This window comes from Phodopus roborovskii, unplaced genomic scaffold (assembly GCF_943737965.1).
Source record: "Phodopus roborovskii unplaced genomic scaffold, PHOROB, whole genome shotgun sequence".
Classification (NCBI taxonomy): domain Eukaryota; kingdom Metazoa; phylum Chordata; class Mammalia; order Rodentia; family Cricetidae; genus Phodopus; species Phodopus roborovskii.
Genome location: NW_026125052.1, coordinates 6854060 through 6871734, shown reverse-complemented (window position 1 = coordinate 6871734; position 17675 = coordinate 6854060). Strand labels below are relative to the sequence as shown.

The following is a 17675-nucleotide window of genomic DNA, read 5'->3' as shown; positions in this document are numbered from 1 at the left end:
GAAAGTTTTCACCACAATTATACTTGGATAACTACTAGTTAATATTATGTGAAACCAGGAAAATTACTAGGAATTGCATTAGGAGATTTTAGCAATTTGATGTTTGGGGGATTAACTTTGAAACAGAAGACTAGAAATCATACTTCGTGTCGAGATGACTTGCTATTAATTCAGTGGTTTTTAAACACAGAAGAAACTACTTGAATCAGAGAAGCATAGGAATCAGTTAACAGAAGAGCTCCAGAATGTGAAGCAGGTAAGTCTGTGAGGGGATAGGGTGTGGGGGGGGGTACGGAGGTTCATGAATGTGGGGGTGCATGAGCCTTTGTAATTTTAAGGCAGCTATACTTCACCATATCTCAGAATTTGCTAGTGCAAATGAAATAGGAGAAAGCTGTAGATTCTTAAAATTGAGCACTTGAAGTTTATACCCATTAGAGTCCTGCTCTGTTACTCAAACAAATTTTAAAACTCTGAAATGGCTTCCATGAACCAAAATGATCAGTCTCGTTGCTTTTCTATTCTCTTTCATTTCCCATTTGTTTCTGTTTCTTTCTTTCTTTTGTTATTTGTACTCCACAATTTTATTAAAGAAAAGCCAAACAAGTACTCCTCCCTGAAACTGTGCCTGAGAACGTTGTTGCAGCTAGTAGTTAATAATAGATGATTAAGAATTTGCCTTCACTTTCCCCTGTCTTCAAAGTCGGAAGTAGATCAGAACAAGAGAAAGAGCAATGTGAAAAAGTAGAAACAGGAACAGGGAGTACCCTCTGACCAAGAATTCAGTGTCAATTGAACCCTGTTAGAGATCAGTGGTAGCTTGACTCTGAATCCCCCATACCCCCCTCATAGAAAGCATTAAATCGACCAAGAAGACAAACAGAGCCATGCGTGACTCACATCTTCAATATGGCCGTGACAGAGACCAGGGTAAACCTCTGAAAGTACATATAAGGAGAGTCAATTCCCAGAAAGATGCCAGGTTTCGGGGCCGAGAGGTCAGCTCAGTTACACCTGGAGCAACTTCACAAAGTAAGCAAGTGCTGAAGTTGACAGGACCTTACCACGAGGAGCTGCCAGACAGGGACTTCTGGGCGTGCATCTGGATGAACCAGGACACCAAAGTATTAATCACGGTTGTAAATGAGGCACCGTGAAATAATGACAGCTCACAAGCCCATACCATGTATAATTAGATTAGCTAATGCATGGGGAGAGACGCGCACCCTGGCTCACGGTGATAGTGGAGTGTGGACTGGGAAACAGCAGCGACACTGCTACATTTGGAAAGAAGCGTTTTGAATGTTTTTGTAAGGATTGAATTAGGGACAAATTAAGATGCTAAATTTAGGAGGAGGGAATTTTAATGAACAAGATATCTGCATAGTTATGTGGTTTCAAAGTAACTCTCCTAACCACAGTTAATTGTAAGGGAGAAATAGTAATTATGCAGTGGAAAATTGAGAAAACAGTTTGATGCTAAAAGTTATCCTCACCAATGAAGAAGTCATTGTCACTTCAAATGTGATACCCTGAAAAGGACACAGTGTCACCTACTTGCTATTCTGAGTGAGAGTGTATGCCTGAGTCTAACCTTGAGGGACATCTGTCAAGGTGTGTATATGTGTGTCATATTCTTCAGAACCATACATCCTAACCTGATAAAATGCTGGACATTAAGAAGAGTTAAGAAACAGGAAATACAAATCTGACCCTAGACCAGATCCTATACTGGAGTAGAGGGAATAATAAAGGACATTACTGAGTGATTAGACAAATCTGGAATGTAGAAGGTAGATCAGATAGATGAAATTATTGAATAGAATTTGATACATCTAAATGCACTATAGTTACATATCTTTGCTGGGAATACTGTTGTACTTAAGGATAAAGAGCTATGATATATGTAATTTACTCTAAATAGTTAAGAAACCATATGTATGCATTCATGTTACATACATATACATACATATATACATGCTGAATAAAGAGGAGATTGAAAACATGTAATGTTTTTGAAACAGCTTATAAATATTCATGCTTATAAGAATATCTTGTATGTCATTCAGGGCCATATTGGCCAAAAGCTAAATCTGGTATGTTTGGTAAATCTGGGTGGAGGATATAAAAGCATTCTTATTATTATTCTTTCTTTTCTTTGAATTTTTTAGATTTAATTATCTTATCTATATGAGTGTTGGCCTGCATGTGAGTATTGCACATGTGTGCCTGTAGTCCAAGGTCAGAAAAAGCCATGGATCCTCTCCTTCTGGAGTTATGGATGGCTGTGAGCTGCCATGTTGGTGTTGGAAACCAAGCTTGGGTTTTCTACAAGAGCAGCAAATCTTCTTAACTGAGATATCGTTCCAGTCTCTCTTAATGCTATTCTTATACTTAAAACAATTTTTATGTCCCCTGAAGTTCAGCCAAGTTTTTAGACTTTTGTTTTGAGACAGCCTTACTCTGTAGCCTGGGCCAGCCTCAAATTAATGACAGTTTCTGTCTCAGCCTCCAAAGTGCTAGAATTACACTTCAAACAATCTTTTTTTTTTTCATTTTAATTAAAGTGTGTGTGTGTGTGTGTGTGTGTGTACTTGTGCATGAGCACACACACGTGCCCATGCACGCACATGCACCTGTACTTATAGTTTCTGAGTGCATATGGTCAGAGGACAACTTTAGAGACTTCTTTTCATTCTGCTTTTGGGTTCTAGGAATGGACTTGGGTCATCAGGTCTAACCATGGACATCTTGACGCTCTGGGCCACCTAACTGGCCCCTGATCCTTACTTTATTAACTATTTGGTTGGTATGCCTTAAGGTTTCTTACTTCTCTGTCTTCAGCACCTGTATCTTCAGTATGCTTTATATTTCTACATTTCTTTGTGTCCTGAAACTGGGATTTATAAATCTTCCTATTTAAATTTTGTGTGTAAAATAAATTAAGGAATGTTCTCACTGTATTTTTGTCTTCCTAAATTCTTGGGGTTTATTAGTTGTTGAATACCAACTGTGTTTGTTGTAGTCATTGCATTAAGGCATATCTAAGGAAGGAAGGGAGGAAGGGAGGGAGGGATGGAGGGAGGGAGGGAGGAAGGTAGGGAGAAAGAAAGAAAGAGAGAAAGAAAGAAAGAAAGGAAGGAAGAAAGAAAGAAAGAAAGGAAGGAAGAAAGAAAGAAAGGAAGAAAGAAAGAAAGAGAGAAAGAAAGAAAGAAAGCAAGCCAACAGTTGTACTGTCCTTTCCCAGCAGTAACTACCCTTTCCACAAAAGGCCTTTCTGTATTCATTTCTCTGAAATGATTATTTTCCATTACACACACAAAAAAAATCAAATCTCTATCAATAAATCCTCTGTATGAGAACTTAATATGAATAAATGGAAATGTGATAGAGATGGAAGTGTAAGGGTCAAGAGTCTTACTCTTTTGTGACAGGTGAATGTGCAGAAGCAGAAGTGTAGGAGGTAGGGGCTACTGAACGGGTGTCAGTGTTAGACCATGTAGGTTTGTATCCCCATCTTTCCTCATGCTCACTGTTGACCTCCAGCAAACTACTTTGCCTTCCTAAGCCTGTGTTTGATTGATAACAGGACTCTTCCCAAAGATGTCAGAAGAACTGAGCGAGAGTAAATTCATACACTATGCTGTATGTCACCCATAGTAAGCACTCAGGCATTAGTATGACTGTTAGAAGTTTTGAGAGAAATGGTATTCAATTGATACAACTTGTTTTTCAGCCATTTAAGTTAGAGGGAAAATGAAATTCTGAAGGATTAGAGAACTTCTCATAGATGGGGTAGGGTAAAAGCTGGGCTTCTAACAGTGTGAATATTCTTCTATAGAAGGGAGAAGCATTTTGTAGGGCCAGGGAACATTTTTGCGTATTTAATTTTCACTGTGTGTATATCTTGTGCCTAATTAACTAATAATAAACATCATCCTGTAATTGATCCAGAGAATGGCAGAGTTTAAGTGTGTTAACTTTTGTCAGCTAATCCTTGGAAAACAGTAGTTAAGTATTCTTGTAACATCATCACCATAATAAATAAACAGAAACATGGAGATAAAGAAATTCTGAAATCACGTAGGTAGTTGAATGATCAAGTGCCCCCAATGGTATTTGACAAATGAGAAAAATGAGCATTTCACTTCATCCTTCATCTGATCGCATTCTGTTTTACTCTGCATCCAACTTGTTGACCCTACAGAATTAGAGGTCAACTGATTTTTTTTTTAACCTAATGCTTATAATTACAGTATTTACCACTCTTTACCACTGCCCTCTCTGGTCCAAGTTCATCTCCCCTGATACTGTCAACTTCCTTCCATATCACATTTCTACCCTTGTCCCACCCCTGATTGATCCAGAATGAATACTTGGCTATAAAAATCCTTTTAAAAAGTTAACAGAAAACTCTGTAGGTGTAGGGTAAAAGGGCCAGCCAAAGAAACACATCCTGGCCCTGAAAGCAGAGCCAGTGAAAACCACACACACACACACACACACACACACACACACACACCCTGGTTGTGAAACCAGAGCCAAAAGACTAAAAATGGGCCAGTGAAAGAAACACACTTTGGCTCTGAAACCAGAATCAGTGAAAGAAACACACTCTGGCCCTGAAACCAAAGCCAAAGAAACATACTCTGCCCCTGACCAATTCAGCACAAAAACCAACCAGTCGCTGAGCAGGGAAACCAACCAATCCTTGAACACAAAATCCAGCCAATCTCTGAGTTTGTGCAAGCTCAGGGATTGAAATCTGACCAATTCCCACCCTGAAAATCTTCACCCTGGAAAAACTGCCACCCCTATGAAGCCCTGCATAAGCCCTGTGTGTGTACAGTTGAGATCAATTTAGTTTTGCAATGAATTGATATATTTATTGATAACTAGGATTTACCTGTCAATACATATGAGGAAAATATAAACTAATTATGATTGTACTGTTACAAATTTCATTGCAATTTAAATTCCTACTGTTTTACATTCAGAAGTCAGATTTGTCATGTGTAAGAGTTTCATGTGAATTAATTCATTCACATGCACTGTGATATTAATGAGAAAAATGCAAATCGCACTGCCTTTGTTGTTGTTGTTTTTGTTTTTGATTACTGGATGATGGGACTAATGGCAATTTTAAACAGTACCCATGGCAATTTTAAACAGTGAGTATCAGAAAGCTAAGCAAACATTTGTGGGTTTTTTTTTACCATATGTATCTATCTTATGGTGTAATAAAATAATAAAACTCTTGTTTAAAAACATCAATAAATTCAATATCTTGCTCTAACAAAGCTGGAAAACCATCTGCTGTAATAAAAACTTGGTTTTCATTATCTAGCTGAATTTTTTTCTTTAAAATATCTATTCTAAACATTTTGAGGGTTTTTTTCCTAGTTAAAAAATGAACATTTCATCAAAATTTAGAAGTTCTTTGAGATAAATGTTCATGAAATATCAAACATTTTCTCTTTTGTTATACCATTTATCTGAAACTATAGAAAAGTAATTGATTTATACATTGTAATTCTGTTGATCACTGGTATTGTTAGAAAGTTTCTAGGGTATGTAGGAGTTTGTGACTTAATTAAAGAACTTTATCTATATATACAAAGTACTTTTTCTATCTTTATCATAACTGAAATTGCCAGCTTAATTTTTAGAAATGGCTTCCTTTTGTGCACAAACCAAATCAGTTCTACAGCTGCCAGGATTACAAATGTGGGACATTTACTTCTGAGTTAATAACTAATTCTACTTATTTTCTGCTGATTGCTTAAAAAAAAAAACTTTCTAGCAAATTTATTGTACACTTACAAAAATCTTCTTCACCATTGCTCAGTTTTTTAATATGTTGAAAAAAATATTATACTCCAAATATCTTTGTAAAATGTTCATGCTTAGTCTCTTTTTCTGTCCTGCTAATATTGCTACTGTGCTTATTATCTATCAGTAGAATATCCTAATTTTGTTCTTCTTGATATTTTGGTGTATTCTTTGACAATATCCTCCATGTGTATAATGTATTGTGATCATTTCCACCCCTAACTTGCTCTCCATTTCCTCTCTTACCCTTTATACTTCCCCATCCCACCTTCATGTCCGCCCCCTTCTTCTTCCTCCTCCTCCCCTTCCTCCTGCTTCTTCTGTCCGGTTAGTGATACCTGCATGCTCAGTAGTTATGGTGTCCTCTACCTACCAATGACTACACCCATGAACAGTAATGACTCCACCTCCCTCAGTAGCCATACATTGCCAGCCGCTCATTAGCTAGGGATAGAGCCTCACTAACTCCTCTCCATCCATGCCTGAATGCTGACTATCTTGATCTTTTGCCGTCTCTGTGGGTAACCATAGCTGCCATGAGTTCCTGAGTACAAGACCATGTCATGCTCCGAAGACAGCATCTCACAGTGCTTCCCCATCCTTCAGCTAGTAAGTTCCCTGAAGCTTGAAGGGGTTAATACAGATCCTCTGTTTAGGGCTGAGCAGGCAACAGTCATTTAGTCTCAACTCTTGGGTCAGTTCCAATGACTACTGCTCACCTGAAAAAGAAGTTCCTCTAAGCAAGGAGGAAAATAGCACTAACCTGCACATTTAAACAAATATTTAACAAAACAACATTAAGTTCCCTTCTAAGGCCTGTGGCCTCCTCAGCCATGTATGTTTTGTTTGTTTGCTTGCTTGCTTGTTTTACCAAATTAACATGAATTCTTCTTATACAGTTGTCCCCACAACCAATCAGAATGGGGTGTCTATGCCCATAATAGTCACGATGTTGTGCCAGTAAGCACGTATTTTCTGACAGGTGGGTGTTATGGCATATAGGGTTCACTACTGGGGAAGTTCACTGATGTTTTTCTCTCTCAGTCACCTGCATAGCACCTTTCAGCAGTATAAAAGTTAGCCAGTAGGAAGTTTCTAGGTCAGTTCCAGGCTGGTTTCTCTGTGTCCTGCAACCAAAGTGTGTTCTATGTTCAGCAATAACATCTTACAAGCAAGTTATGGTAAGTAAGCAAGAACAATGACAATAGCATATGTTGTTTGGGGTACAGGGAGCTCTGACCAGTAAGTCACAGGGAAAGAGCCTTTATTAACTCATTTTGAGACTTTATCTTATTGTAAAAGGATGGCGCAATCCTAAAAGCACTGTGGTGTCCCCCTTTCAAAAGTTCTTTGGCTATTTTGAAATTCTGGAAGATTATTTACCTTTAGTGTATTAACTTAAAAAGAAAACAATGAGTAACTTCAGGAAAGAAAGGGATAATGGGAAGAAGGCAGAGAGGGGAAAGAATTAAAAAGCAAGGATGGCATCAGCATGCTTTTCCACTGAAAGGGCCTGGCGCCTTGGTTTTCTTCAACCGGGAATCTCCATGACACTTCATATTCTGTAATGAATTGACTGTACTAGTTTCTAAAACCTGTGTTTTTGTGTGTGAGAGATTTCATGCCCTACAGAATAGCCCAGCCCTGTTGTTTAAAATTATGAGGACAATTTCCCATGAAGTTAAACTTGTCACTTTTTTTTTTCCTTCAAGTTCTAACAACTTCTAACAGGTATGAGCCATTCTTGTAGCATCTCCCTTTGATCAACAGCTTTCTAGAACCCACCCTCACACTCGAGTTGTTTTTAAATATGTCCTTCCAAGGCAGTGTTATGACCTCAGGCAACCATGAATCGGTGAATACTCCAAAGCCAAAATAGTTAGCTTGTCTGAACCAGCCTTTGCTGTGATGAAGCATGGGAAATTGTTTATTTGGCAACCTCACTGGGATCAGATAAGCCCAGTTGTAGTTGCCTCACCTGTGAGGAGTTTGGGCTGAAGACTTCAGAAGGGCATGAAATAGGAGGTCAAATTAGTTCAGGGTTCTCTGGCATGGACTTAGTCCCAGCGCACACTGCTAGCAACTCTGTCTTGGTTTGTGGGTGAGGCAAGAAAGACAACTCTGAGTACAATTTAACTATCTCTATAAAGAAGGGTAGTCACAGTCCCATATTTCTGGGGATTGTGTTCCTTTGTGATTTTAAAGAAACAATGCTTTTGGATTCCTGGAGATTTCCTTAGTGCCAGGTTTCTCATTGAGCCCATAGGGCTCCCTTTATTAGGGTATCTCTTTCCTTGTTCTCCTCCTCTGTTCTTTCCCCCAACTCGACCTTCCTGGTCCCTCATGTTCTCCTTTCCCCTCCCCTTCTTCCCTCCTCTTTCTCTCTAAGCAATAGTGGAGAGGCTACCTTCAATGTCCTTCCCCTTAATGAGATAGATGACTACCTTAAATGCCATCATAGAGCCTTCATCCAGTAGCTGATGAGAGCAGAAGCAGAGATTCACAGCTAAGCACTGATCTGAACCCCTGGAATCCAGGTGTAGAGAGGGAGGAGTGATGAGCAAAGGGGTCAAGACAGAAACAGCTGACCTGAGCAAGTGGGAGCTCAGGGACCCAGTCTGACAGCTGGGGAACCAGCATAGAACCAAATCAGGCCCCGCTGAATGTGGGTGTCAGTTGGGGTTTTGGGGCAGTCTATGGAGCCTCTGGCAGTGGAACCAGTATTTATCCTTAGTTCATGAATGGATTTTGTGAGCCCATTCCTTGTGGAGGGGTACTCTGCCAGTCTAGGTACATTGGGGGAGGGCCTAGGTCCTGGCCCAAATGATGCAACAGACTTTGATGATCCCCCATAGGATGCTTCACCCTCCCTGAGGAGTAAATGGGAGGTTGGATGAGGGGATGGGGGGGCATGGGAAGATGGGACAATGAGGGAACTGGGATTGGTATGTAAAATAAGATTGTTTTAATTTAAATTTTATATATATATATATATATATATATATATATATATATCCTCTAATCTTTATATCTGTGTAACTGACCGGCAGGTACCTTCTTAGCTTTTGGTAATTTGAACTTTTAATAATTTTCTATAGTAGTACTAGTAGTTATTTTAAAATGCCATCTCATTGTTGGAGGGAAGAAAATAAGAAAAGTGTATACATTTCTTGTTTCAGTCCTTTCTGTTCCGAAAGCATGCTGTAGTACAATGTTCCTCCTCTCTTAAACCGGTAATTTCTGATTCCCACTAAAGACCTTTTACATAGAGATGCCTGATGCTACTCTTTTGGGGCCACTGCCTCCCTGTCCCTCCTGCCCTCCTAATAATACCTGACAACTATTAATCTATGGTCCACTCTAATTCTTGTCATTTGAAAATCCTATTCAAATGGAACCATATAGCAAGCTGCTTTTCATAATGATCTATTTTCCCTCATCTTAATTCTCTTGGATCCACCTGGATTGTTGTAGCTACCCACGGGCTGCCCCTTTTTCCTGATGAGAGCATTATAAAACTAGTTTTCTCTAAGAGGTTGGTGGACTGTTTCAATGTGGCCTTCCTAGTTGTGATCTTCTACTATTAGCATGCAGGATGTGACCACTGGGTGAGTTTTTATGAACATGAGATCGCTCATTGATATTATATTTGTGAATCAGCACTAACCTTAGAAAGGCTTTTTAAAAATAAAGAGATACTTGGAGAACAATTATAAAACACTTATAATGTTAGAGAACAGTGTGATTAAAGAAGCTCATGGAACAAATATACTTGGATATATTTTTCAGGATTAATTCTCCCTCCCTCCTTCCCTCCTTCCTTCCCCCCCCCCCCCCCGATCAGAAAGTGACATATCTTTTTCTGAGCAATAGAACTCTACCCTAGAAACTGCCTAAGGTAAGGAAAGCTTACTTAAATAAGGAGCAGGAGATGTGGTTTCACGGACTCTCAGTCATTATCCTGTTTGTTTAGAGATCGCTTGTACTTAGTGATTCACTTGAAGTGAATGCAGCACCCCAAGCAAGCTTTAGCAAACTTAAGTGTTGTTGTGGCTGCGATAATCTCCTCAGAGTTCCCTGTGTTGGAAGCCCCGTGTTCATCATAAAGCTCTAAACAGGCAATAGAACCATTAAAAGGTGGGAAGACCCTTAGGCCATGGGTCATACCCTTGGATGTTCTCATGGGAGCCTTTCCACTCCATGCAATTCCTCCTTCTCACGCATGCCCCCTCTCACTTGCTCTTCCACCATAGCGACAATCACCATGGGCTGACACAGTCAAGTGATGTCGTCAGTCGTCATCATGCTGCTGGAGCTTTGAATCTGCAACACTATGAGCTAACTAAACCTTTCTCTACCAATTAGGCCACTCGGATATTTTATAGCAGGAATGACTAATGTAAGTGTCTATCTCGAAGTTCCATTACCAGATAGTCATTGCTCCCTTAATGTAGAAAAGTCTTGGTGTATTAAGGATTCTGAGAGACACCTTTTCTATCTTGTGTGTACTATAAACTCCTTTGAATTGTGCTTAACCAGAGACCATTTTCAATGTTGGAGGGATTTGGAAGGAAAGTGATGCTATTCTTCATGGAGACCTGCAGTTAATTTGGTTATACCATCACCTATAGGAGGTCTCCCTATGGGAAACTGGTGAAGATTGTGCTCCATACAACATGTCTTTTGTGGTCTGGCTCTGCATGGGACCACATGCCATCCTCCAGTCAATCACTTTGCACATGCCTATAGTAACTGGCAAGAGAGAATTGACAGAGACTTTTAGGATAATTCATTAAATATGGGTTTTATATGAAGACAACCTGAGAGATAACTATACAGCCTTTAGGAGTATAGGAGAAAAAAAGAGAGTAAAACCATTCCTTTCTAGTGAACTTTTCCTAATAGGTACTTTGGAGCTGGTGGGTTGTTAAAGGAGTATTTGTATATAAGACTGAGTGACCTTACCCTTCATAATTTCCCTTATTTATCTAAGAACAAATAAATACATACCTTTAAAAACCCATGGCCATTTGCTGAAGAAGTACATTTTAGGTTACACTTTAGGCATCTGTAGGTGCCAAACATTTTTTTCTAATGTTGGTGCAATATATAATAGTTGGACTGACAAACTAGGACATTTGATTCAAGGAGGAAGTAGTGATAAGGTGGCTGATGCTATAAAAGTCTTATCTTGGCAGTTTGCTGTGTGAGAAACACTTTCAGAACTCCTACTGTCATTTGGGACTCATGACATTGGAGTAATGATTTATTCACAAAACGTTGAAGATTTAAAAACAAGAGTCAAGTCAAGTATGACCCCCACATAAGTACTCTGTTTAAAAATGTACATTGGTTTGTTGTCTTTTGAATTATATAGGAAGATATTGTCTATTCCTTACTCAACATAGCTGTTGAGTATTGAAGGCAGCGTTTGCACTTAGCGATTCACTTGAAGTGAATGCAGCACCCCAAGCAAGCTTTAGCAGACTGAAGTGTTGTCAAGGCTATGATATGGTTGCTATATCTCCCCCAGATTCCCTGTGTTGGAGGCCTGGTGTTCAGGATAAAGATTTAAACAGGCAATAGAACCATTAAAAAGTGGAAAGATCCTTGGGTCACAGGGCACCCCCTTGGGTGTTCTCATGGGACTCTTTCCTCTCACACAGGGCCCATCCCACTTGCACTTGTGATGTGACAGAAATGACACACTATTGCTTTTTCTGCACAGCCTTTTGTCTTGCTTCTCCTGATTCTTCTTCTCCTCCTCCTCATCTTCCTCCTCCTCCTTCTACGTCCTCCTCCCTCTCCTCCTTCTCCTTGTCTTCTCATACTTTTAAGACCCGCCTTATCCCATTTCCCCACATCAGTATATACAATATCTTTCCATGGTAGATGTTGACTCTTATTTCTCCCAACCCTGAAGCAAATATTTAGCCTGTATAAAAATCCCCTCTCATTTTATACACACTAGTGGTTTTGTGTTGTCAATTTAATTTTACTTTTTTTCTTTTTAAAATATTTGAAGAAGTTTATTATTCCCGACCATATTTCATATGTGTATTTACCCAGATCACCTTCCCATGACAAAATGCTGAAAGTATTTTGGGAGCCTATAGTGTAAGATGATGCACTTTTCCCCCAAGAAGGTTTCCTGTAGCATCCATTTATTGTTTTTGGTGTCACCCTTAGTATAGATTCAGTTTTTAACATAGCCTAAGGTTTGTTTCAGCTGTTCAGTCTTAACAGCACTTTCTGAGTAATTGTTGTCTAAGTGATTATTTTATTTACCTCTTTGGCTACAATCAAATATTATGATTATTTGTATGGGCACTACATCCTTAGGCTGTGTCCTGAGTTGTGTTCCCCCCTTTCTGAACTTTAACATCTTAGACAGGATTCTCATTCATTCTCTCCCCCCTTCTCTCTCTCTCTCTCTCTCTCTCTCTCTCTCTCTCTCTCTCTCTCTCTCTCTCTCTCTCACACACACACACACACACACACACATGCACACACACCCCCCAAAAAGTTTAATAAAATTTGTATTTCAGTTAAGTCCTTCATGGTTAGTTTGAAAGGAATATATTTCTCTTTTAACAACACAGACCTGAAGCCCTAAATTTTGGAGGAATTCTCCATGTTTAATGTCTAAAGACGTAGCCCCTGAGCTGCATTGTGTCTATAAAAAGGGTTTAAACGCTATGAAAAGCTTCTAGTACTATAAATATATTCCCTGGGTACATTTGTAACTAAAATGAGCAAATAGATTTTTGTTTTATGTCAACCTTCAGTACACTAAAAAGCTACATGTTCAGATTTAAACAACTGTGATGTGAAAACATGGTTTAAACTAACAAATATTTATAATGTAAAGATTATCACATGGTACAACTCGCCTGAGTGATGTTCTTCTGTATCTGTCCTTGACTAGGAACTCCTCCTTATGAAGGAGATTGAAAGGTTGTTTATTTATTTATTTATTTTCTTTAGTGTTCAGAGGCAGAAATGAGTTTTATACCTCTTAGAGTGAGGCAGCTGCAGGTAAAGAAGGTGACAACCCTGTGAAGGCTAATTAGAGCTAATTATAATATGACTGACCTCATTTTTTTCCAGAAAGCTTAAGCATTTCTTTCTTTGCACGGTAAAGATTTTACTTTTTCATATAAACTAAACCCTGTTTTCTGAACTTACAAATTATCCATGTCATACACTTCACACACACAAAGTATTGCTTCATACCTTTTCACATAAGGATTAGGTGGCGTTGGAATGAACCTTAAAGATTTCATCTTCCTTGACAGTATTTACTGTATTAATACATGTTGAAAAAGGGAAATATAGACAAGTATTTGTAATTTTTAAATATTTAATGCAAAAATAACATAATTGTCAAACACATGTATTATGACATTTCTTTTAACTTTACATTTGCCTCATTTTATTTAGATTTTGTATCATCTCATTTTCTTAATACATACTATAAAATGAATCCTTTAAATTCTTATGTAGATGTGTATTAGGCATGGTGTGAATCTTTGTGTGTGTCATCATGGAAGACAGTTGAATATAGTAAAGATAGACGCTTACTTGGAAGCTGGTAGTGGCGAACTTTGAAATATGGAGAGGATGAATTTTCCTGTGAACACTGTATGTTATTTAAGACAGAATGTGACCAATGACTGAGGTAAACTGATACTTGAGAAATGTGGAGAGCACACTATAATGACAAACACAGTAGGCAAGGTGATCCCTTATGTGGGTTTCATCCCATGCACAAGGTGCTAAAAACACAAATCTGGTGTGAGGATACAAAAGGCATTAAGAAATGACTGCAAATTGCATCATAAAGATTTCACAAGTGTCTAAGGCTGACTAATAATTAAAGTGGTACAGTCATTAGACTTGGATTACCCATGAAGATAGGAAGAAAGATGTGGGTATAGAGACAGGTGATAAGTTTTCTGTGAGGTAGTCTTGGTCTTACATGCCTCTAGTCCTAGCATTTGGGAGGCTGAGAAACGAAGATCAACTCAAGTTTGAGACTAGCCTGTTTTACATTGAGTTTCAAGTCCAGCTTCAATTACACAGCAAAAGGGTGTCTCCAAATATGTTTTATATGTTTAGACTCCTCTCTAAATCAATTCATTGTTGGGTGCGTTGTCCATTCATTCATCAATATGTCTGCAAAGGACTTTTAGATCATCCTTTCAATCAACTAAAAATAATAATAATAATAATAATAATAATAATAATAATAATAATAATAATAAGTCAGATACACAAATGAAGGAGACTGGCCTTAACTTGCTTTTGGATAACTCTCATTCACCAAACAGCCCTCTTCCTGCAGTAAAGCCTTAATCTTTTTCAAAAACTGTAAATAGGACCCAAGACTAAGAAAGGCTTTCCAGTGAGCGAGTGTCGGAAGCTGATAAGAGAAGCTTTCTCAAGGCTTGGTAGCATAACTTACTAAAGACATATCTCCTTGCAATCTGCTGTTTTCTCCTGTGAGCCACTGACATTTGAAAGATTTACTGATTAGCTTATAAATTACAGAGCTCGTACACATTTGCAACTGCAATTAATGCTTCCCCTACCTCAGGGAACTGTTAGCACTCATACCTAGAGAGAGGATAGTTTCACATAATTTCTTAATCATTAACAAAAGACATGTGCAAATTACATTTCCAGACAGCTAGCATTGACAACTGAGTACCTCAAGAAAGTACTTACTTAATAGATTATCTTGTCAGGCCATGTAATGGCATACATAATATGTACATTTCCCCCCAACATAGTAAAAAGAAACAAAGGAAAAACTAGCAAGGATGGTAATAGATTTCCTTAACCTTCTTGTGAGAGTCATTATGGTCTTATAACTCTTAGAGCATTATCTATGTTAGAGAATTATGTAGGCAGAAAATGGGGGAAAACGAATCTCAGATCTAAGATACTGACCTAGCTAGGACCCATCCAAGGCATACACAAAAGTACTAAGCAAGTGTTTTTGTTTGTTTCATTGTAGATCATGTTACTTTGTGGGTTAATATGCTGTATGAATTAAAATGTACAGCACAGTGCCCTTTAGCTAAGGCCAAAATATCTGTGGCCTACAAAGATTACCATCAGCTTAAATTGTGTTTTCAAAGAATTTGCTCTTACCTTTCCTAAAGACTCACTGAGAAATTGTGGGGAGGCAAATCTTTATTTAACAAAGAGGCACTGTGGACTCATTTTTGCCCCTAGAAAAGTTCTGATTGTATTTCGCATTTCAGGATTTTCTTCTATTGGGTTTGCTCATACTACCCGATGTTTATTTATTTATTTATTTACGTATTTATTTATTTATTTATTTGTATATTTATTTAATGGTTTTGAGACAGGGTTTCTCTGTAGTTTTGGAGCCTATCCTGGAAATGGTTCTGTAGACAAGGCTGGCTTTAAACTCACAGAGATCCACCTGTCTCTATCTCCCAAGTGCTGGGATTAAAGGCATGTGCCACCACAGCCTGGCCACTACTTAACATTTAAAAGCATGTTTTAGCTGGCTTTCCTGGTCTGCTATTATGTCTTTGTTTTTCTTTTAAGATCTACCTTTGTGATCTGAATTAACCTCTCCCTCATACAAAGTGTATTGGTAAATGACTTCTGTATTTGTCCTAATTGGGACTTCAGGTCGATGGTGAGACCCTGAGAAAATTCTCGCTCAAATGTTACTGACATAGGAGGCTTTGCAGTTATTTATTAGAAGACAGCCTGGGAGGAAAAGAGAAAATGGATTGTTGTGATCCTCTCTTGCTAAATCCGGCCCCACTGCTGTTAGAGGTTTCTTTGCTGCTTTCTCTAAAAGGGCATCATTTCAGGGCACTAATCTTTTAAGCAGCCATTCAGCAGGAATTGGGCTAGAACCTTGCTAAGGGGTCACATTCACCAGCCTGACAGTTAGACATTTACAAAAGAAATGGTACGAATTTATTCAGCATCAAAACCTCTGCATCTCTTACCGCCCAGCTGTATTTCACACCGTATTACAGTCATGGCGCTGCAATAGCTACATAAATCCCATCCGGACTCATCATTTAATTAACCAGCATTCTTTGAACAAAAATAAAAGTGCTGTTTTTATAGAGGAATAAAAGCTGCACAGCCCGAGTGTGAAGAGTACAGATCATCAAATTAGTGATTCTTCACCGAAGCTGGGGTGATTTTCCTGCCCTTTCCTCTCTCACTTCAGAGGCTTTTTTTTTTTTTTTTTGATGGAATAGAAAATGGGGAGCAGTGCAGAGTCCTCAAATGTTTTTGAGAGTCTGTTGTTATAACCACATCCTAAGCCAGCACAGGAAGTGGTACTGGTGATAACTGGTACCTAAAATTGATTTTGTTTTATAACATTTTCTGTAGTTAACTAGATAGTATAGACTAGTAAGGAAGAGCATAAAGTCTGTTAACTAAACTACATGAGTTCGATCCCAGCTCTGGCTGGCACTAAGCTTTCTGTGCTTTCATGTCCTGTCTTTGAAATGCGGATAATTCTAGGCACATCTTACACTGTGATATGCAGTTAGCTGACTTGACACATAAACCTTTAGAACAGGGCTGGCATATGAAGCCGTTACCTCCAATGTGCTCAGCAGCCATCTGGTGTGAAGCTGACCCGGGTATGTCACTAGTAACTTTCCTGGTCATCTGGGCTGGAATGGCAGGTGCTATGCATACTCTCATTTCCAAAGGTGCCCTTACAGTATAAGGCAAGTACTTTCAGATACAAGGGACTCAAATTCTTTGAGTGACAAGTAGAGAAGGCAGTTAACATCTCATACCATTCCATTTTGCACCCAGCTGCCAGCTTTACCTTTTAAAATTAATTTGATTTCTTCATTTGTTTATATATCTCTTCTAAAAAAACAAACAAATCAACAAAAAAAACACTCTTCCAATAGGATCCCTCTACCTCAATCAAAAGCCACCTGGCATCATTTCTCATGTGCCACATTCTTTCTTGCTTGTTTGTTTATGCTGGTGTTTTGTTTTCTTTTGTTTTGTTTTATCATAGCTACCTTACTCCACTTATGTACTTCGCACCTTATGTTCTGGGCTGAGCCAGAAAAGGTATAGATATTATTTTCCCCTTTGTACTGTATTTACATCGTATCCCATAGTCGTCTGTCTGAAGTAGATGCTAGCTTAATGTTATGGTTGACCTAGCCTGTTGTTCTCCTCCCAAACTGTACTGGAACTCTAATTACTTCCTCTACCACCTCTTCTACAACCACCCTGGTCAGCCTCGGTCAGCTTTTCCTGTTCCCTTTCTCCTCTTTCTGCACCTACCTGTGTCCTCTCACACAGTCTGTTCTTATCTGAGCAATGAAATGCACTCCTTTAAAGCTTAAGCCAGTTTGTAAATAAAGGTTTCTCGTCCCTCCCACCAGTTACCAAATAACCACTCTAAGGCTTACTACTAATTATAATGGTCTGGCCAATGGCTCAGGCATCTTACTGACTAGCTCTCACAATTAAATTAACCCATTTCTATGAGTTTATATACTACCATGAGGCTCATGACTTACTGGTAATGTTCTGGCATCTCACCCCTAGCAAGGCTACATGGCGCCTCCCTAGGCTACACCTTCTTTCTCTCTGCATCTTTGCATTTCCCACCTGGCTCTATTCTGCCTGGCCATTGGCCAAATCAGCTTTATTCATCAACCAATAAAAGCAATACATGTTTGCAGCATACAGAAGGACATCCCACATCACCAGTTCGTATCACTTCTCCACTCAAGGCCCTCCAGGCACTTCTTGCCTCACTCTGAAGGAAGCTTGTGTATGTTCCTAAGCCCTGTCTC

At 38.9% G+C, this 17675-nt stretch overlaps 1 protein-coding gene across 1 annotated transcript in view; it reads left to right on the top strand.

The window, feature by feature from the left end:
* Stxbp4 (syntaxin binding protein 4) overlaps window positions 1-17675 on the top strand; it is a 125913-nt gene that overhangs the window by 34788 nt on the left and 73450 nt on the right. The window contains exon 8 of the mRNA XM_051195782.1: window positions 191-256. Coding sequence (XP_051051739.1) covers window positions 191-256 — 66 coding nt within the window. The remainder of the gene's footprint in view (window positions 1-190; window positions 257-17675) is intronic.